We start from the raw sequence: 27090 nt of genomic DNA, 5'->3' as shown, positions 1-27090 counted from the left end.
AAGTGACCATGTGTTCCAGTTGAGTCTTTCATGGAAGATAGATTAGAATGTCTTCATTAAATAGAATGTTGATAGAACAAAAAAACCATATACTGGAGGTGCCCTTTACTTCCACAAAAAATCAACTGCAGCCATTACTCTCAGCAGGAATAAGACATAAAAAAGGCTATGTTGTGTCAATGTACATGAAACATCCCAGCAAAATATCATATTGTTGCTTTTTATTGCTTAAAATAACAGCTTTCAAACCAAAATAATTTGCCTTAGTAGCAATCACAACACAAAAATCCTACCAGCACCCTCTTTACAGAGATTTTTATTTTTTAAAAAGGAGGCAATCTTACAACCATTATATTTTACGTGGGAGGTCTATAAGGGGAGTTGAAATTACCAATGTCGTTGTTATAAATATCATGAATAAGTTGCTCGACTCTGACGGTTCTAAAAACTTCCAATACGTTAAGATATATTTGCTCCGCTGAGTCCTTAATTATCTTTTTGTGGTTTACGTTTACAGTATTCTAGAAAATGACTGTTCAGTCTTCCATTTCCACATGCAGTCCCCATTGTTCCTGGAATTGCAGCAGATACATTTCTTGGTCCTCAGATGATTCTTCAGATACCTGTTTCCCATACAGTCTGGACAAAATTCCCTCTTTGTTAGGACCATCACACTTAAATACTCCTTTACACACTTCATTTTCAACACCGAACAAAGTAGGAATATACAGTCTGCCAGTGTGTGGATCCCAGTCTACCAGTATGGTCTGTTCACTCTCATTCTCTGTGATGCCATGTGCTATTTTTCCCAGCTGACGATAAGACGTCTGCCCAGATTTTTCATCATCTGAGTCCATCAAGTTGACACGGGTCTTATCCAGCAATTCATCCACTACATCAGCCATCTTCAGTTTAAGTTCCTCTAATTCCTGTCCCAAAGAAGGGTCTGTTGTCCTCACCTCCAGCTGGGGGCAATATGCCTTTCCTGTTTTAATGTTAACTAAGTTTCCCAAAGCAGTCTGTGGCTCACCTAGTCCCCCAGGCGCAGAAGTCTTCTCTTTCAGACTGAGTTCTTCTAGGTTTTGGCCAGGACTGAAGTCATCAGCCTGTACACCAAGTTCATACTCTACACTCCCTCCATTTTTCTGTCTCAAAGTATTCTTTGTTCCAGGCTGGTCATTCTTTGTTCCAGTTTTATCCCCCTGAGCTAAAATGTGTGAAATATCATCATGAGAAATATCCAGCAAGTGTTTTGTTTCTGGCACTTCTTTTGGAGTCAAATCTCTCCCTTCAGTGCCACTGTAAACAGTATAATAACGGGGGCTTTTCATTTCTGATGGAGGAATGGATTCCTGAGATGGTTTGTAATCATCCACGTTAACTGTGATAAGGTTGACCACTATTTTTTCACAAGGTATAAAAACCTTTTCCTTGCATTTATCAGTATAGTGCCATACCTGGAAAGCAAAATGTATTTTGATTTAAGTACAATAAAAATATCGTATTGCTTCCTCTTATGCTATTGTCTGTTTTTAAAAGATAAAGCTATCTTAGACCATATTAGGAGTGAATAATTCAATTTAGGGAAAAAGGAAGTTCATCATGTATACTTCTAAGACTGTTAAAATGCTTCACTTTTATTGTTCTATCAGAAGTAAAAGCATATTATGATCAGCTCTAATTTCCTTTTTCACATCTTCTCTGTGCCTAAATAATGGTGAGAATAATTCTGTCAAAACTCTGGTCTTGTTTCCACCAGCACAAAATCAAGTGACTCTGAGAAAACATCAGAACTGCACGTGGGTCACAGACTACAGAAAACTATTCCACTCTCTTTAACCAGCAAAGAGGAAGTGCAGTCAAAACCACATCCCACAAGCACAGTTGGTTACCATGCTAAGGTGCGATTTACAGAGGATTAAATAATACCAAGTCTCCTCTGGAGATATTCAAGACCCGCCTGGACGCCTACCTGTGTGACATGGTGTAGGGAGCCTGCTTTGGCAGGGGGGTTGGACTCAATGATCTCTAGAGGTCCCTTCCAACCCCTACAATTCTGTGATTCTGTGATTCTGACCCTTTCATGAAGCACCCAGTTACTCTGAGAACACTTCTATCACTTCTGCTGCTCTGGATTTCTTTAGAAAGACCAAAGTGTTGAAACCACCTCCCTTATACCTCCCACCACACTGTGTCATGCAGACTGGATTAACATCAGAGCTCATCAATTGCACGCTTGTGATTGAGCAACTTGTTTACAGTTAGATAGCTGTAAGAAAATTTCACTGGGCTCATGCAATGGAAACAGATAACATTTCTTAGACCTCATGTGTTCCTTCCAAAATTTAACCAACTTCACAATATGGTTCTAAGGAATTTGCAAGCGCTTTTACATAGAAAGTGTCTTTGGAAAGTACAAATAACAGAATTCACTTATTGGTATATTTTTTGGATGCAAAGAAATAGAGTGCAGTATTATGAAAGAACTCTTGAAATTCAGATTAAATGACCTCTCTGTGCCAAAACCCTCCCAGAGACATGGGAAAGTTTGGCAACACCTATTAAGAATCCAAAACAGTATCAAGGGAATTCTGCACTGCTGAATTATATTACCTTCTAGTTTCTGATTTCAGCCAATTAACAACTTTTTGTTCAGTAAATCTCTTCTGTGCTTCTTTCTGGATGCATAGGAGGAGTGCTGACTTCCTACAGAACCTGCCTCATTGCATCTCAGACCTTGTTTGCGGCACTGACTCTTCCCAAGCAAACAGATCTTCGTTACCCTTAGTCATCTTTTCATATCTAGTCACAGTTGCTAATTGGAGTTATTCCTATGTTTTAATTGACCAGGGCGGCAACCAGAGATTTCATTTGCAGTTAAGCTTTGGTTTCCTCCTGGAAAACACACAACACTGCTGTGAGATCCAAAGCTGGCAGCAGCAACCCACAACAAAGAATACATACCAGGCTTGTTGGATGCTTCTGCTTGCTGACATGAATGTACCTGTGTACACAGCAGCATGCCACCGAAGTAAAAAGGACAGCCAGCATGATAGGCAGAATGTATCCAAATACAACTGTTATAGTCTCATCTGTTGTTTTGTCTGTTAATAAAGAAAAAGTTTTGTGGCACTGAGTAACTTTATAATGTATTCAGGCAGTAATATGCATATTTACCATATTGCTTCTTGGGCACGGGATGCAAATATTTTAAATAAAATATGAATTTACAGGAAATTGGGGGGGGGGGCGGGGGGAGCGGGAGGGAGGAGGAAGAGCTACAGAACAATCTTTCATTATTTTAGTCAGAATTATAAATAAAACACTAAAAAGAAGCAACAATCCCTCTTGTCTCCTGTTGCTAGTTTCTAACCCCTCAGATTATTAGCTCTGTCACTCCCAAGCATCATTTAAGGAGAAGAAGTAAGATCTCATTCATTGAGACTCAAGGACTGCAGAGCCTTTTCTTCAGAGGTACTGTCTTATCAGGCAGTATGTTCCAACTATGCTTTAAAGTCAAAGATAATTTCAATACTATGAATGTACAGAGAGGGAATAGACATAAAAAATTACAAACTCGTTCACCATTTTTTCTAACTTGGTAATTTGCCAGCTTACACCTACCTTTCAAAGTAGAAATGCAGTGTTCTTTAGAAAACCCACTGTGTAGAAGTGGTGTAGTGACATGGATCTGCGCACTGACACAGTAAGCTGTTCCAGGTTCCAGCCAGGGCACAACCAAGGTGCTGTTGCTGATGGAGAAGAACCACTAGAAGATACACATAAAAAAAAAGTTTCTTTGTTTATCTCCTCACTTCCAGGAAGGTAAAAATTTTATAGATAAGAACACATTTTCTGAAACAAATAATAATACTTCAATAATTGCCAGCTGTATCCTTTTTTTTCCTAATGCAGTTAAAACTCAAGTTCTTTATCATGTCACATAATCTCTGAATATTTTATCTCCCATTCAGTCATCCTTCTACTACTACTGAACAACGCAATGGTTTATATGAAGTAAGATCACGTATCAAGACCAGCCCATGTTCTCATGCTGATGTTTCAGTAGAGAAAAATACCACACTAGCCCCTTCCTGACATGTAGGCAAATGAAAAGGCCCATGATACAGGTTCTTAAATCTTTCAATGTTCTGGTAAAGGTCTTAAAATAATAGATTTTATGTAGGTCTAGGAGTCCAAAGTAAAGTAACTGCTCTTTCTTTGTCAAGCTAATGCTAATCTTAGCATTTTAATACAGCCTTTGACAGAAGGGGACTATTCAGACATCTGCTAGACAGGTGTTGTGTCTGGAGGACAGGAGCAGAAGAATGGATATTTTTGTGAATAATCACTAAATGCCTCCTTATCTACTGTATTTATGGTGGAAATTGCTCCTTTATGGAATTTAAATCTGGAGAGACAGATGAACGAAGACTTTGAGGTGTGGTGGCAAAGGATGCACTTTGCTGTGATGTGGGATGAGCCTGACTGGTTGGGGAGCAACTGCTGGAGAGGACTGGAATACGCAGCAAGCTTAACATGAGCCAGCAACATGCCCTTGCAGCAAAGAAGGTCAACAGCATCCTGGGCAATGTCAAAAGGAAAGGATCCAGTAGGTGTCAGGAAGGGATTATGCCTGTCCATTCAGTGGTCATCAGACCACATCTAGATTAGTGCGTCCAGTTTTGGTCCACCTGACACTGAAAGATGGATGGCGATCCTACAGTTCCTGTCATGTTATGAGCCCTATTTCAGTTCTTGCTGCTACAAAGCACAGTGCACAGACTTAATAGGTAAAATTCTATAGCATTCTCAGAACTTACTCGTTTCTTTGTCTTTTTCTTGAGGACAGACACGTTGTATTGCAGGCCAGGATATACTTGAAGCAGCGATATAGATTTTTCACCAGGACTTCTCCATTTCTCAGGAACAGTCAGTGTGATTGAAATAGATTTCTCAGTAGAAGACACATTTACCATGGGTGGGCCAATTTTAGCTAGAAGAATAAAAACTCATAAGAAATAGTTACAGAAATTGGAAGATCTGACTATACAACTTCTTGAAGGGAATGATATTAAATTTTTGTAATATTTTGGGTAGTCTAAATAGAACTTTGAACAATTTATTTATACTGATATAAAATTATTTTCCACATAAGTAACAGAAACTTCACAGTAAGAAGCTGAACACAAACGTGGAATTTTGCCTAGGAAGTCCTGTGACTTTGCAGAATGTACAACATCAAAACCCAATTTGCTAAAACAAGCTAAATTACCAGTATATCGTCAGATTACCTGGTACAGACATGGTGCTTTAGAGTATGATTACCGTTCGGTTTAATAGGACCTCTTCAAAATCAGAATTCTTTATAAAATAGATGTGCCATGCCCTTTTTTTCCTTTGAGTAAAGACTTATGACTACATAGAACAGTGTTCAGTATAACAGTTTCTAATTCATAAGTTTACCATACACATATCCAAATTACAATGATTTCAATTACTGCTGCCAGCAGCATAAATCTCAAACAGCAGCAAAAAAATCTAAGTTTACATTAAAATTAAAATATCACGTACTATGGAGATGCACTCCGAGCACAGAGTATTAACCAAGGCCATGAACACCTGGCTTTGTGATTAGCTTTCCTTACTCTCTGTAAGAGGGTTAAATCGTTCCGTCTCTATCCAGTTAGAGCACCTCCCATTTAGGAATGCTTTAACACTTGCGTAGTATTGCTCTTCATGGTCAGCAGTCTCACTGGAGAGGTCACACCATGTTCTATTGATATTCCTGCATTCTGGCTTCCTAATCCATTTGCCATCACCGTATCTATGTTGAAAGAGAAAGAGAAGGGAGCTGTACAAATGTTCTTCTCATTGTCATCATTCACCCGATTATATACAAAGAAATGATAATCAAACAGATAGGATAGTTTGCTTGTTTTTGCAGAAATGTGCTATTTCAGGGAATTCACAACTTCAGCTGAGATAAAAACATGAGTTTTTAATGAAAAATAAACCAGTTTAGGTCCTATTCAAAAATGGCAATAGGTAACTGGAATGTTAGCAATACTGACTCAAATCCATTTTTGCTTACATGGATCTCTCAACTTAAGTCTCCACAGATTTGGTTTAAACTCTAAACACGTGAGAACTGAGTCAGGGTAACTATTTATGTAATGACAAAATGTTCTGTAGGATGGCCGGTGGCTCTTCCTGCTATTTAAAAATATGTGCTAAGCTGTTTAAAATAAAGACTCCATCTCTAATATGATGCATTTCAAAATCATTCTTGTTGAAGCAGAGGCATAAACATGCCACAATAATGCTTCAGTACTGATCTTAAGCACTAGCAGAAGAAATCCAAGTTTCCTTAGAAAATTTCTGCCTGGGTTTTCTCAGGAGCTCCCACTCCTCAAATTCACATTACACTAAGAAGAATCTCAATTTAGCTGCTAATTAATAAGGGTATGTGGCAGCATCTATACAACTGTGTTTTCAAAGTCTTGCTTCTCTAGCTAACTAGAGATACAGATGAATATTTTTGTATTACATGTGAAAGATGGCCCATAACTATGACTACAGACTCTGCTGTGGAACAGCTGACCTGCAGTAAGCACAGCTAACTCTCTGAGTTTTTTGCCTGCTACATGATTATTGTTCATTTCTTTATAGTCAAGAAATCTTGCCTTTCCTAGGGATGTGGACTATGTTATTCCTCTGCTAGTACAAATGGCAAGATCCAACCGCTCTATGATTCTATGATCTGGAAAACAAGGTTGCAGACTCTAACTGCAAAAGCAACTCCTTGTGTTTTTGGGTTTTTTTTAAGTAATCAGTAGAAGTTGCGGGAAACTTCTGGAGATGTTCATCTGTTTTAGTGTTATCAAAAAAACTACTAGACTGAGGAAAGAGTGTCCAGGATAATACTAGGAGCATGATAACATCCATGACAACAAAGCTACACCTATTTGTAAGTTAAACTTCCAGTACTGTTCTTAAGATGACCTAGTGCCCTCTTGGTGACAGTGAAGGAAATGGATTCTGGCCTTCACTCACATTCCTTGATATCCTACAAATTGGCAAGCTCTGTTTCTGATCCAGTTACTTGGTTGTCTATAGTACTTCATAACTTCATTAGATTGACTCCCAGACTGGAGAGGCTTTGGGGATTGAAATAAACCTGTGGGTGTTGAGTCTGTTAGAAACCACTGATGGAACAGTGTTTGCTCACAATATTCCTTTAGATGCTACATCCTCAGATCCATTCAGATATGTACAGAAGGCGACTCTGATGTCAATTCACAGCACTGTCTCTTCTTGTTCCTTAGCTTCATTTCTGTGGAATGCCCTAAAAAAAAGCAGTGAAGGATACAATAAAGAAGCCAACTTACATTGAATATTTCACATTGTAGAGTACTCCATCTCCTGTACCTTCCGGTGCTAACCAGTGAAGGACATTCTTCATGTTTCTAGATTCAAAATGAACATTCCTAGGGTTGGGCAAAGAACAATACAACTCTCCTGAGAAAGAAAATAAGAAAGGAACAACAAACACTAAGAATCTGCAAATACATATGCTTCAAAGTTAACCAAACAAGAGCTTATCTTTTAAATAAGACATAAACTGCTACATATTGCCTTTATTCTCCATGAAGTCAAAAAGCACTTACTGCTATGACACTTATCTAAATTACCGTCCCATGAACCATCTTTTGAAATAAATGAGCAAAGCAAGCAAGTCTGAGGACTCTTCGGAGCCCAACTTCCTATGTTCACATTGCTAACTTAATTGCAAAGCAGAGGACTTTAGGGCTGGGGCAGAACCCCAAGCTTCATGCGAGCCAAACCCCAGCAATTCCCAGCAGCCCTCAGATCCAACCTGAAGCTGCAGCTACTGGGGAGCAGCTTCTTGTTGCAAGTGGCCACGAGAGCATAATAGGGAAGAGAAAAAGAGAATCTGTGGTCTTTCAGGACTTTTCAGAACCCTCTTCCTCCAGGGATGCAATTTGAGTTCTTAAGCTAACAAAAAGTGACAAAGAAAGGAGGAAATACAACACATTAACATGAACAGTGGGAACATGTCTGAATGAACAGACCTTGATCTTTGTTGTCTCCTTAAGTGGACTTTATTATTTTTTCGGTGGTATACTTCACTATTACTAAAATGTTCATTCTCTTGTATGAATTGCATATATTATACCATGTGTAACACATAGCTGCTTCTGTAAGTAAAAATCACCATCATTTTCCTAATTGACTTACTCCTTTCTAGTTGTCTTTGAAACAATCAGAAAAAGCTATTCTGTAAAGGCCAAATACTTTAAACTGACATAGTAGAAATCCTGGGATTTCCAAACCTCTGTTTGTATATTAACATTCAAAAGAAACTCTGGTATATGTCTGCATCTCTATCTTCAGCTTTCCATAAACATATTTATGGAGAGTGTTCCTAATGTTGCCCTCTTTTATTCCCTTGCACTTAGTTGGTATTCAGTGACTTTCAATTCTTATTTTGTTTTATTTTATTTCCTGGAGAATGAATCTTGTTGCCAAGCACAGTCCTCATGGCAAGCTTACTTATTTACCAATGGTATGTAGGAAGTCCCCTTCCCTTGAACTCTCAGACACAGAAATGCCCAACATCTGTAATCTCACAAGGGCTCAAATGACAGGCTCAGTTAATGAAATCAAAAAGTTCGAGATGCCAGAGGATGTGAAAGCAGCAGAAAGAGGCCTCCAAGAAGGCTTCTGCATTTGCTTTACTCATAGAATCATAAGGTTGGAAGTGACCTACAAGATCATCTAGTCCAACCGTTGTCATCTACTTCAATAACATTTTCTTCCGAGTGGGGGATAACCTAGCAAGTAAAGTTTTACTTTCCACCAGAATAAATGTCCTCCACAACCCCCCTGCTCTAGATGAAACTATTCCAAATGTAAGCACGAAGCAGCCCAATAGACATCCTCAAGCTGGCAACATTTGTTTAGCAGAGAAGCAATTAATTAATATGCATGCTAGTAAGAAGAAAAAACCAAAATCAGTATTACACGAACTGCAAGAAATCATCCATGCATCAAATTTCATCATTTGCACCAAATCCCTGCATTAACATTTATGAGGCTGCAGGGAAGCCATCAACTGCACAACCTGTAGCCAGGAATAAGAAGGAAAAAAAAACAGAAGTGACACAGCCCTGCTAAGGCCCTGGAGACGGCAACTGGGAAATCCATGTAGAGAGCAGGGGAAGTACTGAAGCACAAATGAACTTTCTGTTACAATTCCCAAACAGGAGGATATAGAAAAGGGATTTTTTTTTTTTTCCCTAGGTTAAGGGGAATCAAAGCCATAAAAAGCTCCTCATTAAAAAACACTGAGGAAAAATCTAAAAGGCCAACAAGGAGAGAATTAAGAATAAAATAAATTACATACTGAAGGGTCTGAAAACCCCCAGAGCCAAGATTAAAAAATCCCAACCTAGCAGCAGCAGAAGAAGAGATAGGTCTCTGGTACCTCAGACTCTCTGAGGGAGGCATCTGCTTTGCATTAATTGCAAGCAACAGGGCCAGTGAGCACTGCCTCACACTGGTTCCTCTCTCTGGTTAGGATGGACCAATGCAGATACCCCTCCCGCCCTGATCTGGCGACAGCAGCCAGGCTGATCAGCCCCTACCTCTGCTTCTTTGGCAGCTACCTTCCAGAGACAGACCTTGTTTGGGAGCTGGGGCAACACTGCAAGTCTACACGAAGAGACAGTTTATCCTCCGTGTCATCAAGGAAAAGAATAAAGCAAGTTCTCTTTCAGATAGAAGTTGCCAGCAGCAGTACCTGATGGGCAGAAGAGGACAGACAAGGCGGACTATCTGGGAGGGCTCTGGATGTCTCAAAGGGCAGATCAGGGTACTATCCGCCACATAGCACAGAGTTGGTTCTGCCTAAGGGTAATGGGACAGATGGGATGTTAAGGTCACTGCCAGCCCTGTTTTGATAAACCTCATAAAAAATTAGCCACTGTCCTATCTGAGTTGAGTAGACGACAGCTGCAACCTTCCCTGTTGGCTCACATTTCACACTTCTTTTTTTTCTTTTAAAGTTTTATAAAATGTGTAAAAGCGATTGGAACCAGCCAGCTCATCACAAACAAAGCACATTACTTCCACTGGTTTTCTGAATGGTTTTGTGTACCTGCACTTTTTGACATTTGCCCCAACCTTAAATAAAAACATTTATATTCCATAAGCACATTTTAAAGTAAAAGGAGGCACGAACTTATCTGTTAAACTAGAATATTTTTAAACTAGTAACATAAGTGTGTTTTTTGTTTTTTTGTTTTTTTTTTCTAAATTTTATTTTTTTTAAATTTTATCTCCGCCTATCGTGGTTTCTGATGTGGTAAATGAAGTTTCAAAACAGAAGCGCTGACTCCAGTGGATGAGCCAATCTCAGCCAGCAGAACCCACAGGCTGTATCTTTACAAGATCTAAAGCATTATCACACTGCAGGCACTCTCTGATTTGCCCCAAGTTCAATGTAATCTGGGAGGCAAAGGGACAGAGACCGTTAACTTTCCATCAGCTGCTATGGCAGAGACTTACTTTCTATATGTATTTTTTATCGCTTTGGTAGGTGTACGTTTGCCCTTTGAAGAAACCCCATGTGTTTTTTATTCCTCAATTCTGCATCTGTAAAACAGGAATAAAGCTGCCATACTCCCCTATTTCTATGAGAAGAGCTAAGAAAGAACTTCCATCTTTATGATGCTCAGTAATATCAGGAGGCATGTGTAAAAAATAGAGTGTAGACATAGCTTGCATCTCCCAAAGTTATCAGCTGCCTACTTCAGTATCTCACCTATAACAGAACAGAACTCACCATACTCCAATTTTCTCTTCATTAATGGATTAATAGCATGGATGTCACGTGAATTATGTTCAGTTTACACTGGCCTATATGAGAGCACCAATCAGTCATGCAATGTGCTTTGCTAGGTTCAGTCTGTCTCATAGATAGTCTGCAGTGGCTGTCGTCACTTTCCAGTATAATGAAATAATTTCCTTTATTTATTTCTTGCATGTAAAAACAAAACAAAGCAAAACATGGAGCTCTTATTGCTGTGTTTGGAAATGCTATAAATCAAACCTTGAGCAATGGTATTCTTTATAATTCCTTGCACACCTGGACTGGAAAGAATGTAGTAATATAGGCTTGTAAACTTCACCACCACACTGAAGAGCCAAGTCCTGATCTTAGATTACTCTACTTCAAGACTTCAAAACAGATGTGACTTAGCCTGAAAACACCTTCACATGTGAGCGAAAAAGCCCACTGACGTCAGTGGGACTATTCACATGAGTAAAAGACTTCACAGCAGGTGCCTCATCCTCTCTTTGTGAAAGTGCCTGTTGGGTTGAAAAATGTGGTTGGTTTTAAGTGCATGCAGCTCACAGCCTTGTATGTGCCTTGGTCAAGTTGTTACTGCTCAAACCTTGGTTTTGGGTACAGCCATGTCTGTCTATCTATACACACCTGAATATATGTGGGCACACCTACATAAATATAAGCACATCTAATTTCCAGTTATAACTATTATCTGCTCAGTGTGTCTGCTTTTTGTCTGTATGGAGGCAGCGCTGCCTAATTCAATGATAAATGGCTGTGCTTAATGTCAGCATTGCAGGATAAACGCAGCTGCAGCTGCCTCAGTTCTCTCACTGTGAACACATTTGTTAGAGTGTCTCTTGATTTAGACAACCTAGCAACTGAAAAGTACAAAAATACACAAATACACAAAAATAGATTTTTTTCCCCCCTAAAGTTATACGGTGGGGAGAAGACAAATACCCAGTGAAAACTGAGCTGTTGCCACAGAAATGTGTCCTGTGTCAGTATTGGTGTTGACTGTGCTGCTCTCAATCCAAATGATCACCTGTTGTGTTTAACTGTATCATGGCTATAGGGATTGCTGTCCCAATAAAATTTCCAACAAAATAAAATGACATAGAAAGCCACAGCATTTCTCTAGACAACTATTCGATGTAATTTAAGACAGCGAGAGATGCAGAAAGAATTAAAACAGAAAGTAGGGTCTTACTTCAACACAGCTTTTTCCAGTACCTATAGCAGTAAAAAGCAGGTGCTCCTCCCTTATCAATTGCCTCTATATAAATGAAGGACTTCTCTTTTAACAATAACAGAGAACGCTTTGGCTTCAATTGCTCTTGCATTTTCTTATGCAGAAGCAGCCCTTGGGACCTCTGATGGTAGCGGCTCCTTTGCCCCAGGTGCTGAGATTAAGGGCAGCACAGTAGACACTGCCCTTTTTTTCTTCCTCCAGCTCATCTGCTTAGATGAATTCATTGTTTGCAGTGCAAAATCTTGCCTTAGTCACGTTTAAGTATATTATAAAAATGACTGTACTAAGAACAAGCGTCCACTGACATAATGTTCAGTAGCATTTGTTAGCATAGGGCTGTGACTGTCTTTTCTGGCACATCTACAATCTGAAGCAAGCTGGCACTGGCCATGCAGGAATGTGAGGGAGTGCATGAGATAGTAAACAGGGGAACTGAGCCAAAACGGGAGATCAGAAGTTACAGAGAGGAAGGGAAACCCCACAGAGCCAGGAATACACGTTAGCAAATGTCATTGCCTGATATTAGTCAACTTTACAACAATTAAAATAGATGAGTTAACTTTTTTTTTTTTTTTTTTTTTAAATAAAGTCAGCCTGAAAGATTTCCTCTGCACTGATTCTTATGAGCTGCTTTCTGGAATTCAACCGAATGGACAGTGAGGAGGTGGAAGCAGGCAGGAGTCACTAGAGCATCCCTGCCTTTCTCCTGGTGGGCTGCTGGAGCTGTGGGACTTCTGCATGTGAAGTTGGGCTAGTGAAGCCATCTTACTTCAGTAGTGGTGGGAATTGGGGGAGGATTGTGGAGGTGATTTCCTGTTGTAATCCTAACAGTGCTCAAGAGATAACCACGGAGCAAACTCTTGCCCTGCCAGAAGAGGAGTCAGGCGCACCAATCACAACCTCTTCATAAGCAGTATGTGGAAAAGGGAGAGAAAGATAGGGACAGAAACAGTGTCATTGGACTGAATGAAAATGAGATGGTGGCGCAGACAGAAAAGCAGAAGTAATGACAGAAAAGGTAGGAAAATGTGAGCAACAAGACCCGGGTGTGTGGGTTTGTTTGTGAAGAAAATAGGCAGGTTGCCATTGGAATCAGGTGAAACTGAGGAGATCATCTGGGGAAGGAGTAAGGGTAGGATGAAGAGAGGGTGCCAATGCACGGTGTGGCCTGTCTTGCCACGTTCCCCTCCTCTGTGTGAAAACCTCTGTTTATTTCTCCACACCACAACCTAGATAGAGACCCAAGTGCTTTCCCCCACACCACTTTGAAAGTTTGCAAGTGCAAAGGTAGAGCTCATACTACCTAACCATGTCTTTCTGCAAAAATACGCCCCTGATGCAGTCAAACAGGAGGAAGTTATAGTAGATGTGTTTTCTATTAATTTTAAGTGATCAATATTGGCATGAAACAAGTTGACAGAAAGTCTAAGATTACTCATAACCTCGTTATGACTCTGAGAGTCATCAGAGGTGTGTGGGTTTTTTTCTTCCTTTTACAAGAATGAAAAATACCTGAATGATATTTTGTGAAGTTTGAAATGCAGAAGTACTTTTTTGTCAAGAATAACTAAGTTAATTTTAAAAGCTCATTGTTGCCGCAATATTTGCTATTCAAAACAGATGTTTTGAGATTACATAATATTAAAAATAGCCAAACTGTCTGATGTTTGAGGATTTTTTCTCCTGTGAACTTATTTAACTTTATCAATTTACTGCTTCTTCGACCAACTACAACCCAGCAGCCAAGAAAATGAGGGCTTAATTCAGAAACTTCTGACATCTTATGTTTTTCAAAATATGCAAAGGTTACATAAATTTCTTTTTGAAAAAAAATGCTGTAGAACTGCTACATCAGCTGAATTCTGACACAGTGTGTTGCAGACCAATCCTAACGTACCCCTTCATATATATATATTTTCATAAACTGAGCCACCACTTAGTGCTTCTATCTATGAGACAGTGGCTGTTCATTTAGAACGGCTAAGATTTTATTTATTGCCTAAAGGCTGTTGCTTCTTGCTCCCCAACCTACTAACAAGCTTGTTCAGACGAGGAGTTTTGTTTTTTCTTAAAATCTGAATTAGTGAAATGTCGTCTTCTGAATCTGTGTTTTCCCTTAGACAAGAGATTGAGCGTGATGTCAGTGGAAGAAAAACCCTCACTACTGAGAGAAAGCTAGCTCTAAAAAGCTGAACATTTCCTTCTGCATCAGAGAGCTGAGAGGTTGGACTAACACACCCAGCATGCTGGCAGAACCTCATCTCTTGTGCCTTCAGGAAGCTACTGCTTGTAGAGAACTCACAAGAACAGAAGGTTTCCTGGGGTATCTGCCCATTTCTGCTAATCTCCTCTGAGGCATGCTCTGCTGTGTTTCGAGGCACTGTATGACTGTTCAGAGTGTTCCCACAGTAAGTTCAGATGTGAACAAGACAGTGTCGCTTAATAATAGGTATCGTACTATTTTTAGTATCTTTCCTGGACTTCACAAGTATTTTTTTTTTGTTAAAACCACCAGACATGATTTTCTGCTTCATTTACGCTGTCTACAGGTCCAAAGCGACTTCTCTGTACAGAGGAAGTCATTCAGTGAAATCACCTACTTCTTTACAACTTAGGAAAGACTGCATCAGAAATAATATTCAAGGTGACAAACACAGCTGGATCCAAGGGACAGTGTTGCATTTCTAAAGTTCTGTGGAACAGCACGTATATGTTGTTCCTGCCCATGGACTGTGCTGATGGAAAAGTTCTCATGTTTGACTGCTACAGGTTGATTTACACCTGAGGAGTCACACAGCTGTACTTCTGTCTGTCTTCTATCTTCTCGCAATGTGTAAAAGCAATTATACGTGTCTCAGCCTTCTCCAGGCAGAGTTCTAGTGTTTCTTAGCCACATCATGCACATTACTATTCTGATTTAGTACACACTAAAAGCAGGATATTGATATGCCTCCAGAAAGTACAAGGAAAAGCCAAAAACTGAACCACATGAAATAATAAATATTAGCCTCACTGCTCTCTCCAGCCTTTATGAGACTACTATGAAATAAAGTAACTCATTTCACCACAGAGCTTCTGAGCATGGAGTGGGATTAAGCTCAAATACATAAACCCGGGTAACCTCTTACCCTCTCCTAAAGCAACATTCTTTTCGTAACTCTTTTTGGACATGTTCATATTTCCATCACAGAAAAGGAAGCGAAAAATGGGAGGCTGAATAACAACTCAGCTGCCATCTGAGATGTAACTCAAAATGCTTGGGAATGAAAAAGCGAAGACTATGGTATTTTTCCTTTCTCTTCCTTCACCTTAAAATACTCCTTAAGTTAGCTAGCCAGCCAGCCAGGAGAAAAACAGATGAATACAGTCCCCTTCAGTCATCTATTTTCCACGAGAGAAGCAAAGCTTATTTAATCTCTTCATATGTAAACTGCCATATACCTCCAGTCCCACATCCCATTGCCATGTCTTTCTGCTACATCTAATTTAATTGTATTCTTTTCAAGATATGCTGAGCAGCAGCTAAAAACTCTGTAGGTTACTGGTGCACAAAGAATAAAGCACAAATACGCTGTTTAAGCACAGCTTTCTAATGAAAAGTCATTTTATTGACAAACCTCAATTTCTTGTTTGGGTTATAGAGCATGACCTCAGCTATTAATCTCATAGCTGTAGACAACACCAAATCTTGGAAAGAAATCAATCAGTAGAAATCAATTTGTACAAGCCACAACTACAAAAACAAACATAAACCACACCACACATACACAAATGACTGGAGTAATACTAACCACTTGCTTGTCTTGGAATTAAAAATACAAAAGCTGCTGGAGAGCAACTGTGAAGGAAGGATAAGATTATAAGCTAGTGAGGTGAACCTGAATGGTAACACTGGGAACTGCAAAACATATATAAGTTTTAGGCTTTAATCCCAATTTCCCAACAGCATTCAAATTTCTCTATGGGACGAATTACCTATTCTCACTATTTACATCCCTAATTAACAGGCAAGAAGAATTTGACAAGTTGTGGAAATTATAATAGAGCCAACTCTTAGGGCACAGATGGTGGCATTGTCTGAAACAGCCTGACCAGAGATAGTAGGTTACAGGTGAGAGAATAAGGGTGAGTCTTTTGAATGTATGATCATGACACTCCTTAATATATTGTAGTCTGCCTTCAGCAAACATCTCCTTTTTGTTATTTCTATGTTAGATTTGTTCTTCTCTCCTTCATACTGCAGAGAACCAGAAATAACACAAAAATAAAGAACACAAAAATTATTTCTGAAGAACACAAAGCTCAGCCTTCCCATATAGTTCCACTATTGGTAGTGAAGCTTCACAGCACAAAGACATCACAGACCACAACCACAGGGCAGCGAGCCTATGTATAACACGCATGCTGCATGCCTTTAATATGAAATATCTGACACTTCAGTCTGCTATTTAATACTTACTGGCTGTGCCTACATTACAGATGAGCCTTTTCTCAGATCCAAAATGTATCTTAGATCACCTCGTGTCAGTACATAAACAACTCTGCACTGCTGAACTTTGTGATCAGCTTTTCCTTTCTGCCTTTCCTTCAAAAATTCAGATTTGGTGCACGCCTTCTCAGTGATTTACTGTGTGTAGGTGAGGAGGAAAAGAAGTGGATTATTAGTGCTGGAACACTGCCCACCTTCTTGATGCTTTCACAGGATAAAATACAATGCTTGGACAGAAACAAGATCCCCGATCTCAAGCTCCATGGCTCAACTGCATGACCCATACTGTGATCCCATCCTTTTATTTTGTATTTCCCAAAATAATTCCTCTCTAAATAGAAATGTTTTGTATGTTTCATCACTCTAGTGACTGTAAAAGAAAGCAAATCTGCTTAAAGGGATGACCACTTCTCAAAATGCAGACATAGTTATTGGTAAAATTAAGTACATGCCATGATAAAATGCAAGAAGAGAGAAGTAAATTGAACTAGATGTGTCAGTGCAGACCAAGTAATTTATGCAATGATTGGAGAACATTAAAAGGGGGAAGCTTTCAAGATCCTACTGTAAGAAAAGTAATTGGTACAGCCACCTACCAACTCAATTGCATCTACAGCTACGTCTACATTGGTAAATAAAGCAAGACAGTACAAGTAGATTTCTTAGACAGAAATATCAATATTGAATAAAAGAGTCTTTTCTACACTTATTCCATTATTTTTTTCCTTCTAAGACTGTACTAGCTGTACTTGCATTAGATGGATTCATGGAACTCTCCTTCCAGGTCAGCTTCATTCAAGAAAAATCCAGTGCCAAGGATGCTTCCCAACAAGAGCAAGTGCAAGGAATGAGAGATCTGCTTCAAAATCACATGCCTCATCTGAATGAAAATAGCAAACATGCCTGAAGTTCAGCACAACATTTCTATTATTACAGTACATAATAAGTATATACCTACAAGACAGATTTAGTGGTTTCTCTACAGAAAAGCATGGTTAAGGAAACCTCAACTAGAAGCGTGTAGAAGGATTTAAGCTGGAGTTTGTTAAATTCTTAGAATGCCATTCTATTGCTTTCAAGAATCACGATGTTCCTTCCCTAACCTTGTGAGCTGCTTGTAAAAAATTGCGTAAAGAGAAACTGCCACATTTCCTGATCCTGTTAATTAAACTAAGGATTTGCTTTTAATTTCGTTTTCCATTCTGCATTGCCCATGCTTATGCATTAGTACTACAGCACAGATTTTTAGCAGTGAATGAAGCACTGATTTATAAAAACCCAATGAAGTGCAGCAGTACTGCACTGCAAAGGGAGAACCGCCTGTGAGGCAGGCACACAGACCAAGACAGCAGTACCTCAGCTTTCAGAGACCTGGAGAACAGCTAACATACACCAATAAGGGTAGGCCTGTATCCAATAACACACCATAAAAGACGTTTTGCTTGTTTGCAGTGGTCCAGTAAGTTAACAGCTGCTGTTACACGGCTTGGAGATGAACAAAATAGCAGACTCCCAAAGGACATGCACAGTATAGACCCTGTGAGACACAGGAACCTGAGTCTGTGAAGTGCTGCTGTCAGGCTGCTTGCCACAGCACCTGGCCCGTGTGTGATCTGCTCCTAGAACCACACCAGACTCAGCCCTCAGACAGCTGTGGTATTTGCAGGATTGCCTCTGCTAGTGACTGGCAACCCAGCTTTGTTCTGCTGTTAGAAAAGATCCAAAGGAGACTAATGTATCCATAGTCTCTCTGCTGAAAGAGCACAAGAGCTGCTACGATGGATCAGCACCTCATGTATTTTTTTCTGTTATTTGCAAAATCCTGACAGGATGAATTACAACAACTTTTACTGCCTTGCACACCAAGAGAAGAGGTCTAGTTTAAACTCGACAGTGTGCAAGAAATACCCCTCTTCTCTTGTGAAGCTACTACTCAAAGCCAACTCATCCCCCTTGACATTTTTCTAAACCTTCTCTGGAAGTTATACAAACTTTCCAAACACTTGCCCCAGTGTTCAGCAGACCCCGACAAAATAAGCACAGCACAGTCAGATGCTTGGAAGGAAACTGGCCCACCCTGGTGCTTTTACCTGAGAGCCAAAGAACTGATGCATAACAGAACTAACTGAAACTGTTCTCAGTAATGCTCCAGAGCAGCTGGTGTGAAGATGCCCTTACTACAGCCCAGCTCTTGTCAGATCTGGAGGCTTTGCTGTGAGTTTAGATGGGAGAAGAGCATCCTCACCTATTTAGCTTTGGCAGTAACATAGGAAGCAGGCAGCCAGAGCACAAAGACAGTGTGAGTTTCTTGGAAGCTCTGCTAATCTCTGCGGTGCCTTTTGCTGTTATATACTTGAGGGATATAACAAAGAAATCCCGTGAGATGCTTATGGCAGCAGCAGGGCCCCACCACAGGCACACATTCAGCAGCTTAGGTGTAAGAGCTCATTCTCACCTGGTGACATCTATGCTTCTGCCCAAGTCCTTGCTAACCAGACTACTTACACCACTACTCCTGCTCCCTGTGCTGCCCTGCCACGGGCTGCCATGGGGGCACTGCACTGCTCTGCTGGGAGGCACACCGGGGCTTGCATGCAGGGCAGAACTCTGCCAAAACTCAGCATGTCCCGTGCTGTAACCTGTCCCTCACTGCTCAGGTGGGAGCCTGGGGGCTGGTGGCTGTCAAGAACAAAGGAAGATACTAGAAGTATTAAGGGAATTAATGCAAATTATGGATCAAGAAGTACTCCAAGAGCACGCTGTCAAATTACAGCTGAAAGTAAATTAACATGTAGAAGACACTCAGAGTTGGTAAAACCTAATTCCAGCACAGTAGCAGAGAAGATGAAGCAGCCTTAAAGCAGCACACGGCACTCTTCTCCCGCTAAATATTAGAGGACAGAAACATGGAAACTGAACCGATTCAAAGTGTTTAGAAACAAACAAACATAGAATCCCCACAAAACAAAAATCGCCGAACCCATCGCATCGGATCTCATCAGATCTCAGCCCATCTCACCTGTGTGCGCTGCGGGGGGCGGCGGCAGGAGCAGCGGCAGCAGCAGCGGCAGCCAAACCGCCCCCCGCCGCGGCTGGCGGGCGCCCATGGGTCACATCTCCCAGGCAGGGCGCACGGAGCTCCCGCACCAGCACCGCGCAGGAGCCGACACAGGAGCCGGGCGGGGCGCCGAGGGCCGGGGCGGGGCTGAAGGGAGCCTTGTTGCTTCGTCGGGAGGTCTGGTTCGACGGAGTCCTTTCCAGCTCGTTACCTGGCGCCTTTCGCGACCTGCTGTCCGCCCAGCGGTTCTGTTCCTTTCCCGCCTGCCCCAGCTATGCTTTGCTACGCCAGTGTATCTGAGTCTTTCTCCCTAGCTTTCCCTCTCTCTGCTGTTTGCACTCAGGCTTCTCTGCCTAAAAGATCTTGCAAGCAAGGTCTGCGAGACTTGTAAGCCGGTGTGGACCCAGCTCTGTCACTGCAGTGCCTGGCTGCCTGCATACCACCATGCTTCAGATAGGGGCCAGCATGGATAGTGTTGCAGAAGGAGGGAGACAGTGTCTAGAAGTGGATGTCTCAATTAGTGGGAATGGACTTTGTGCAAGTCGGATAGCAAACAGATTTGTGAGTTTTGAGCATTTCAAGGCTCCAGCACGTAGCAGTGTCTGGGGTGCAGGTGTCTGGGCAGTGATCACAGGAGAAGCTGTGAATAGCTGGTATAAGGATATTAGAAATGAACAAGTGCACATGGTAAACTTGTGGTGATCGTTACTGTAGTAGAGCTTCTGATGGACTCACTCTGTTCCCATGTGGTGCGCAGTGGTTCTCAGGTCCAATCAGCTGTCTCTGCAGTTGTGCATCTCATCCCAGCATCTCCTGTGGGTTTGCCATCTGCCTTAGAAATGGGGCATTGGTGCCCTTGTGCAGATACATAGGCCTAGTCTGTGGGTGTGACATTAGAAAAACAAGTCTCAGGGCTGATGCCACAAACTGACGCGTTGGTCACACAGCTAGTCATCCTGCTTGCTCTCGGACTGAAGCACACATGCAGTAGTGTTAGGACCTAGAGCAAGTTCAGCTATTTGAAGCTCAATGGATTTTCTCCTGTCAATGGGTTTTGATCCAAAAATGTCCCAGCTGACTTGGCTTAAGCCTGAGGAAGGCTTCAGCTGGGCTTCTAGTGAGGACGGCTTGTCACAAGGGCTAAAGTCTGTCAATATGATACAGACCGAAACTAGCCCTTCGGATTCACTGTCTCCACTTCTGTTTTACTTTACACAAATATATGTTGTTTATCTTTGTTTCCAGACGGAGATTGGCACTGCCCACAGCCCTGCCATCACCTTGGGCTGCCTTGGCTGTGGTGCATTGCTTTCAATCGCATGGGAACAGAAGAGCTAGATAATAATACTGATGTAACAGCTACCAGTTGGGCAACACCAGAGGCACAAGGGAGGAGGTGGAAGGATAAAATGGGCACAGAAATGCTTGAAAGGAAGATAAAGTCCAAAGAAAGCAAAGCTTGGTGCGGAGAAAGGTGGTGGTAAAGCAAAGATACGAAATGCAGTTGCACGAAGTAACAAGGAAGTTGAGAGCAATACTTGTGTTTTTTTTTCCATGCTATTAGTGCATTATTGAGTTGTCAGTGGGAAGAGGCACTGATAGAAAAGCAGGCCAAAGAGACAGGCAGTGCTTGAAGCTGTGAAAATCAGGCTGTTGCCCTCAGCCTGCCTTCCTGTGGGGCAGAGGCCTGCAGCTGGCAGCCAGCAGGCACCAGCCCAGCCTCCAGCACATGCAGGCCATCCTTGCTGTATGGTCTTGTGAAACACAGCTGTTAGGTCAGTCTCCGGGCTGACGGGGGAATTCTCTGATAGCTGAACCAGTCCAGTAGATGCTCTTGACATATGAAGGCAGGGACTTCGGGTTGCATGATAGGGCAGAAGGACAATGCAGTCCTCTTAATAGCAGAAGCTGATGTGAGTGTTTGTGACCTCAGCTTCAGAGGGTTTAGCAAAACATAATCAAGGAAGCATTAAGCAGGGCAGCTTCCTGCTTGAATCCTTTCCCACTAAATAGGACTTGCATGTAATTTAGCTTGGACCTAACCCATCAGCACATCTTGGAGAGGGTAATGTGTGCACATTAGTCTGGGAAATATTTTCCCAGACATTTGCAAATAGGCATTTCTAGAAAGCATGCACTCAGAACACTAAGGAACTCAGGAGGGTGTTGCAGCCCCACTTGGGGTGCTGGCTGCAGGAACAGTCCTGCAGAGAGGGAGACTTAAATGAGTATCTGAGCACAGATGCAAGACTGATGATAACCAAGCCCACCAAACAGGCACAAGATTGGCACCTTTGTGAGGTTGTCTGGACTGCGCTCAGCCTAGCAGTGCTCTGGGGCCCGAACAGCTGGTTGGTGGTGCTGCAGGGTATCAGGGCAATGTGAAAGAACTTCTCCCTCGGTGAGTTGCACTGAAGTTACTGAAAAGATGCACAATAGCCTATAATGAGTACAGACAAGTACAGCAGTTGCTTTGAGACTTTCAAGATGGGGCTGAATCAGGCCCTGGGCTACTTGAGTATATGTAACAAATTAATAGTAGAAGATCTTAACTAACATTAGTGGATCAGTTTCCCTCATTTACATCACTGCAAGCTGGCATTAGCCCTTAACTTCTGCAGATTTACTCTAGACTCATTATATGAGAGAGTGCTTAAGAGCAGAATTTAACTTCTATCTGTAGTGGGTAAAAGACTGAATTGATTGAGGAGTTTGTTCCTTACTGTAGAACTCTGTTTAACCTAGGAACATAAGTAAAAGGCTTATTTCAGTGCAGATAACATCAAGCATTGCCAAATATATTAATAAAGAGCAACTTGAGAATAAGAAAGGAACCTGAAAGGTCAGAAATATGGTATAATTGGTCTTTCCACAGAAACATTTAAGTGGTTGTAATTAAACATGGGAGTGAAGTTGCCCTGGCTACTTTTAAAATTATACATTGAAGAACTTACACTCTTATTCAAAAAACATTTTAGGAATTGTTTGCATTTATTCAATAGTGTTTGCTTAGTATTCTTCAGTGGAACTTGAAGAAAAGGTGCTTGAAAAACGTTAAAAGATGCTGTCGGGTTTTTGTTCTGAAAGCCTGATGCACAACTGAGAAAGGTGTTTGTGTCTTGCATTCACTATGGGAACACACCTGTGTGCCCAGAATATCCTGAATATCAGCCTCCTTGCAGTCCTGAGAAACAGTGGCTGTCGCCATCTGTCAGCAGTGATAACATCCTTTGCATTTCCCCTCACTGTAGGCACTTTCTGGCAACAAATTTACAAGTTCACTTTTTTTCCCCCTGTCCCTGAACAGACTCAGAAGCAGGGTATCGAATCCTGGGGGTTGGACTCGACGATCTCTAAGGTCCCTTCCAACCCGCACAGGACTGTGATACTGTGATACATGGCTATAATTAGAGAGGCCCCTTTACAGAGCACTCCATAAAGCACAGCCTCAAGTGAATAAGATGTGTATTTGTGTTCCCTTGCACTGCAGCTACAGTGGTAGTCCTGCTGGTATGTGGTGACACGGCCCTGTGTGCAGCTGACCCTCCTCTCCTCCACACTGTGGCTGAATTGAAGTGAGTCCTTCTCAAGAGATTCTCCTGACTGGCTGAGGTCAGTGCAAAGATAGCTGTGCACACATGCTGCTCTACATTTCATCAACAAGGAAATCACAAAGTAAACGATCTTTTCTCAGAAGGGTGCTTCAGACTACTGAAGGTTGTCAATAATCCCTATAAAAATAAGCTAAGAACAAACAGACCAGGAAAACGCAGCAAGCCTTCCAGTGACCACACTTATGAACACCTTTACCAGAGTCTTTCCTTGGCCCTAATTCTACTGAGAAGATTAATTATGACTCACCATCAGATTACATCAGGTGTTATGTGTAGGAGGATATGGCATTCAGTGTTAATTTCATTTCATCTGCTAATATTACCAAAACCCATAAAGTTAAGCTATTGCAGTAAAGGAAGTGAAAATCATTCTTCCATCCTCTAAAGTCACAGCTGCAGAGCTATTTTGAAGGGTGTATTTACAAATCCTGATTTGCATAGTCCAAACAGCAGGCCCAAGCTCTGACCACAAGCCCAGAGAACTTCTCATGTTTTGTAAAGCCAAATCCAAGGCTGAGACAAAAAATTCTAACCTGGATGGAGAAATATTAATTACAGTAGTAGCATACACAAAGTGAGCTGGGCCCAGTACATCACTGAGGCACAAATAACTCTGAGAAATATTTGGGCCCAACAATGCAATATGAAATGTGCCTCTTCAGTTAAGATTCTGCTGGGGGGAAGCAATTAATGCCTCCTGCAAGAAGAAAGCAACTGAAGTCCCTCCTGAAGAGATCTAATTTATCCTGCCCTCAGAAAACAACCTTGACAATATCAGAAGGTCGCACTTATGTAGTCTTTTGGTGCAAAGCAAATGGAGCATGAATTGCATATCACTCTGTTGTCTCTTGGAAAGGAGCTAATAATTCGTGATTCATTAAGTCATTTGAATGAATCCATCTCACTAACCTACTACAAGAGTTGTACTTAAAGTATATCACCCTGGGGACTGCCATGATATAATCACACATTATTTTGATCTGTTTCATCCCCCTGGGAACAGTGGAAACCATCCCATTCAAAGTGATACTAATGTGCTATTATAGTGTAGCAAAGCAAAACATTGCAAATGCTTAATAAATCATAATGGACAGATGAAACAGTCATCAAATAAATGGAGAAGGCTTAGATCCTGATAAATAATTAAGGGACTCTTCTGTATTGAACTCCTGAAAGAGGCGGTATGTATGTAACAGGTTATATTTCACTGTAGCAGTGTTTCATTATGGAGGAAGAAGTCTGGAGAGATGCCTGCAGGCAGGGTTTTGTCATAAAGGTGGGAAAACGTGGTCCAAGGGGAGCAGGAATAGGTGTAGCTGATATGAGATGATACTTCCCACCAGCTGTTTTGAATTGCTGCTAGCACCTAAAATGCAGCCAATGGCATTAAACAGAGCTTGAAGCTCTTTGATAGAGGAAATGTGTAACACCATTATGCAGTGGAAAGCCCGGCAGTGATAGTGGGGAAGCAAATTCCAAGGCTGCAGCAAGTTAGGATAAGCCCAAATACAGCAGCTGTGGACACAGAAACAAAGGGAGAGGAAGGGAACAATTGCTCACCCTCAGAAGGCCTCAAGTATGCAGGGATCTCCAGCAAGACAACCATGCCTCCACTGTCAACCCTTAAATGAGGTCTGAGAAGGGGTAGATCCTGGCTCTACCACTTCTGATCACTCTCACATTTAAAAGCTTATGTTTCAATTTGGGAGCCATTCCCCATTTCTGTTGGACTTTCTATAAGCTGGTGAATATTGTTAAGTTAGCATTTGGCTTATCTTCTGCATTTGGCTTCATTATGAAATGGTTTCTTTCTGTTACCCACTCTCCCATCGCTGGACATTTCCAAGCTTCTACAAGCTCTTGGTGCTCAGACCATGCAGAGTTTGCTCACATAGTTCTTTGCCATTGCAAAGGTTTCCAATAAACTGGTCCATGAAGTGGAGTTGAAAGCCCTTCTGATGATCCCCGCTTATGCCATTCAGTCAATTACTTTCATCCTGTAAAATATTTCTGCAGTTGAAAAAGGGAATGCCATTAAAAAGCTTTTGTAAGGGCACAACAGATCTCCAAAATTTGCTTTTTCTATTGAAGACTCATCCCACGTGGGATGGAATGAATTCGCAAAGCAAGAGGAAATCTTTGAATACAGGTTGGTGTCTCTTGGCTTGATCAGATATGTCTTCTGGGGCTGGGCTTCTAGTATATAAAGTTTTTTCTCTTTCAGCACCCCCACTTCTTTCCATCATTTTCTACAGAGTCCAAATAAACTATAAAATTTATCTTAGTAGTGACTGGATGTCACAGTTTTCTCGCAATTTTCACTCCATCATTTTCTACTGGCATGTTATAACTCTCTATTGGACTGCCGGTGAATCTGCAATGTGAGCTTAAAGTCAAGGCAGGCAAAGATACTGCCTCTCTGGCATTAAGTTCCTTGGGGACTCACTTGGAAATTAAACTATGGTCATTTTCAATATGGAATCATTTTATTGTTTGGGTGCATCTGCGCATAAACTTACATTGGCTTCTGAACAGCATATAAAGGCTTGTAAGAGATAAATTAGGCTGAGTATAGCACTCATCATTAATCAGGATACTAAATAAGCATGAGCGCTGGAGAATGAACACAGCTGCCCCTTCATTTATCTTGCTGTCAGAAATTAACTCTCCTACAGAGAGAAGCTCAGAAGTGATGGCTTCAGGTCTTTTGTGTCCCCTCTGTTTGCAGAGAATATGCATGCTTATATATAATTAATATATGTTTATATTATGTGTATATTTGTCTATACATAAATGAATGTGCTACAGATAAGCACATTTCTTGTGCTCATATACAGATATATGCTTTGTCTATAGACACAAATTGCAGTTCTGAGCTGAAAAGTGTCATATACCTGTTTATTTCAAGGGAAAAGTGTTTACTCCTTGTTTCTATTGACACTGATTATTCTAGATCAATAACAGAACTCTTAATTACAGCCTTACTGTGAGTTATCTTCTGTGATAACTTCCATCATTTTCCCCAGCGTGAAAATATGATATATGCACAGCTAGAATGGTAAATCTGAAAGTCTTATCTTTTATTGCAGAGTGGGTATGTGATGCTAGATGATAACAAAACCTGTTTTCTCATTTGATCGGAGTACAAACAGATAACTGAAGTAAAATTTACTGAAAGTCTGTGTTGTTTTTGTAGTAATTTCTCAGTATTAAAGAGTACTTTTAAGGCAAACAGACCAGTCAGACACTAAGTTTATAGGGCAACAGCCTATAGTGTCTAGCCTTCCTTCATCTGACCTTGTGCATGAAAGCAATACATCAGCTACCCTTCCATGTCTATGGTATTGTCGCAAGCTCTTGGGAAAAGTGTGAATGAATAGGAGGGATTAGTGCTGCTGCAGAGGATTTAGCATAATGGACAGATCTTTAACCTTTTAAATCTGCTATCCTGGCTTTAGCAGTGGCCTGCATGGATGGAGTAAGTATCTCCATGCTTAACTGTGATGGTTTATGCAGAGAAGAGGAAGGATTTCCTGGACCGAAGTCATGAGGGCTGATTGTCTGTGAATCCGACTGGCAAGTATATTAAGTATATTAAGTATATACTGTATACACTGTATATTAAGTATACAGATCTTAGGATTAGCCAGTTGCATGAGACAAGCCTTTTCTGCGGAACATTACTGTATGTCATACGACAAGAGCTCTGCACATACTGTGACCAGGGCTATGCCATCTCACAGCGGCATCTGGACATATATTCAAGGGATCTGAGATACCTCTACCACCTTGAAATCA

The 27090-nt window shown here is 41.1% G+C and overlaps 1 protein-coding gene across 2 annotated transcripts; it reads right to left on the bottom strand.

Moving 5' to 3' along the window:
- Window positions 1–206: 206 nt before the first annotated feature.
- IL20RA (interleukin 20 receptor subunit alpha) lies at window positions 207–19802 on the bottom strand. Of its 2 annotated transcripts, none has more exons than XM_015858427.3 (7): window positions 19640–19802; window positions 7392–7521; window positions 5649–5827; window positions 4824–4996; window positions 3625–3769; window positions 2965–3104; window positions 207–1457 (listed from the first exon to the last, which is right to left on the bottom strand). In XM_015858427.3, exons 1-7 carry the CDS (start codon window positions 19725–19727, stop codon window positions 537–539), a joined length of 1776 nt encoding a protein of 591 aa, XP_015713913.2. In that variant the 5' UTR covers window positions 19728–19802; the 3' UTR covers window positions 207–536. The 2 variants fall into 2 exon arrangements, with proteins under 2 accessions (XP_015713913.2, XP_085399704.1); XM_085543578.1 differs by having other exon boundaries at window positions 5575–5827; window positions 19640–19763.
- Between the last annotated feature and the right edge of the window lie 7288 nt (window positions 19803–27090).

The sequence above is a fragment of the Coturnix japonica genome, chromosome 3 (genome assembly GCF_054131305.1).
Source record: "Coturnix japonica strain WE chromosome 3, WE-NBRP24, whole genome shotgun sequence".
In the NCBI taxonomy this organism is placed as follows: Eukaryota; Metazoa; Chordata; class Aves; order Galliformes; family Phasianidae; genus Coturnix; species Coturnix japonica.
The sequence above is the reverse complement of the archived record's forward strand: the minus strand, read 5'-3'. Positions and strand labels throughout refer to the sequence as shown.

What these genes read in the sequence shown, in the direction of transcription:
- IL20RA (XM_015858427.3), bottom strand. Translation starts at nt 19,727, where the DNA reads ATGGGCGCCCGCCAGCCGCGGCGGGGGGCGGTTTGGCTGCCGCTGCTG. An exon ending in CTGCATTTCTACTTTGAAAG is followed by an intron (nt 3,105 to 3,624) that starts GTAGGTGTAAGC and finishes CTTTATTAACAG; the next exon opens with ACAAAACAACAGATGAGACT. An exon ending in AGAAGCATCCAACAAGCCTG is followed by an intron (nt 1,458 to 2,964) that starts GTATGTATTCTT and finishes TTTGCTTTCCAG; the next exon opens with GTATGGCACTATACTGATAA.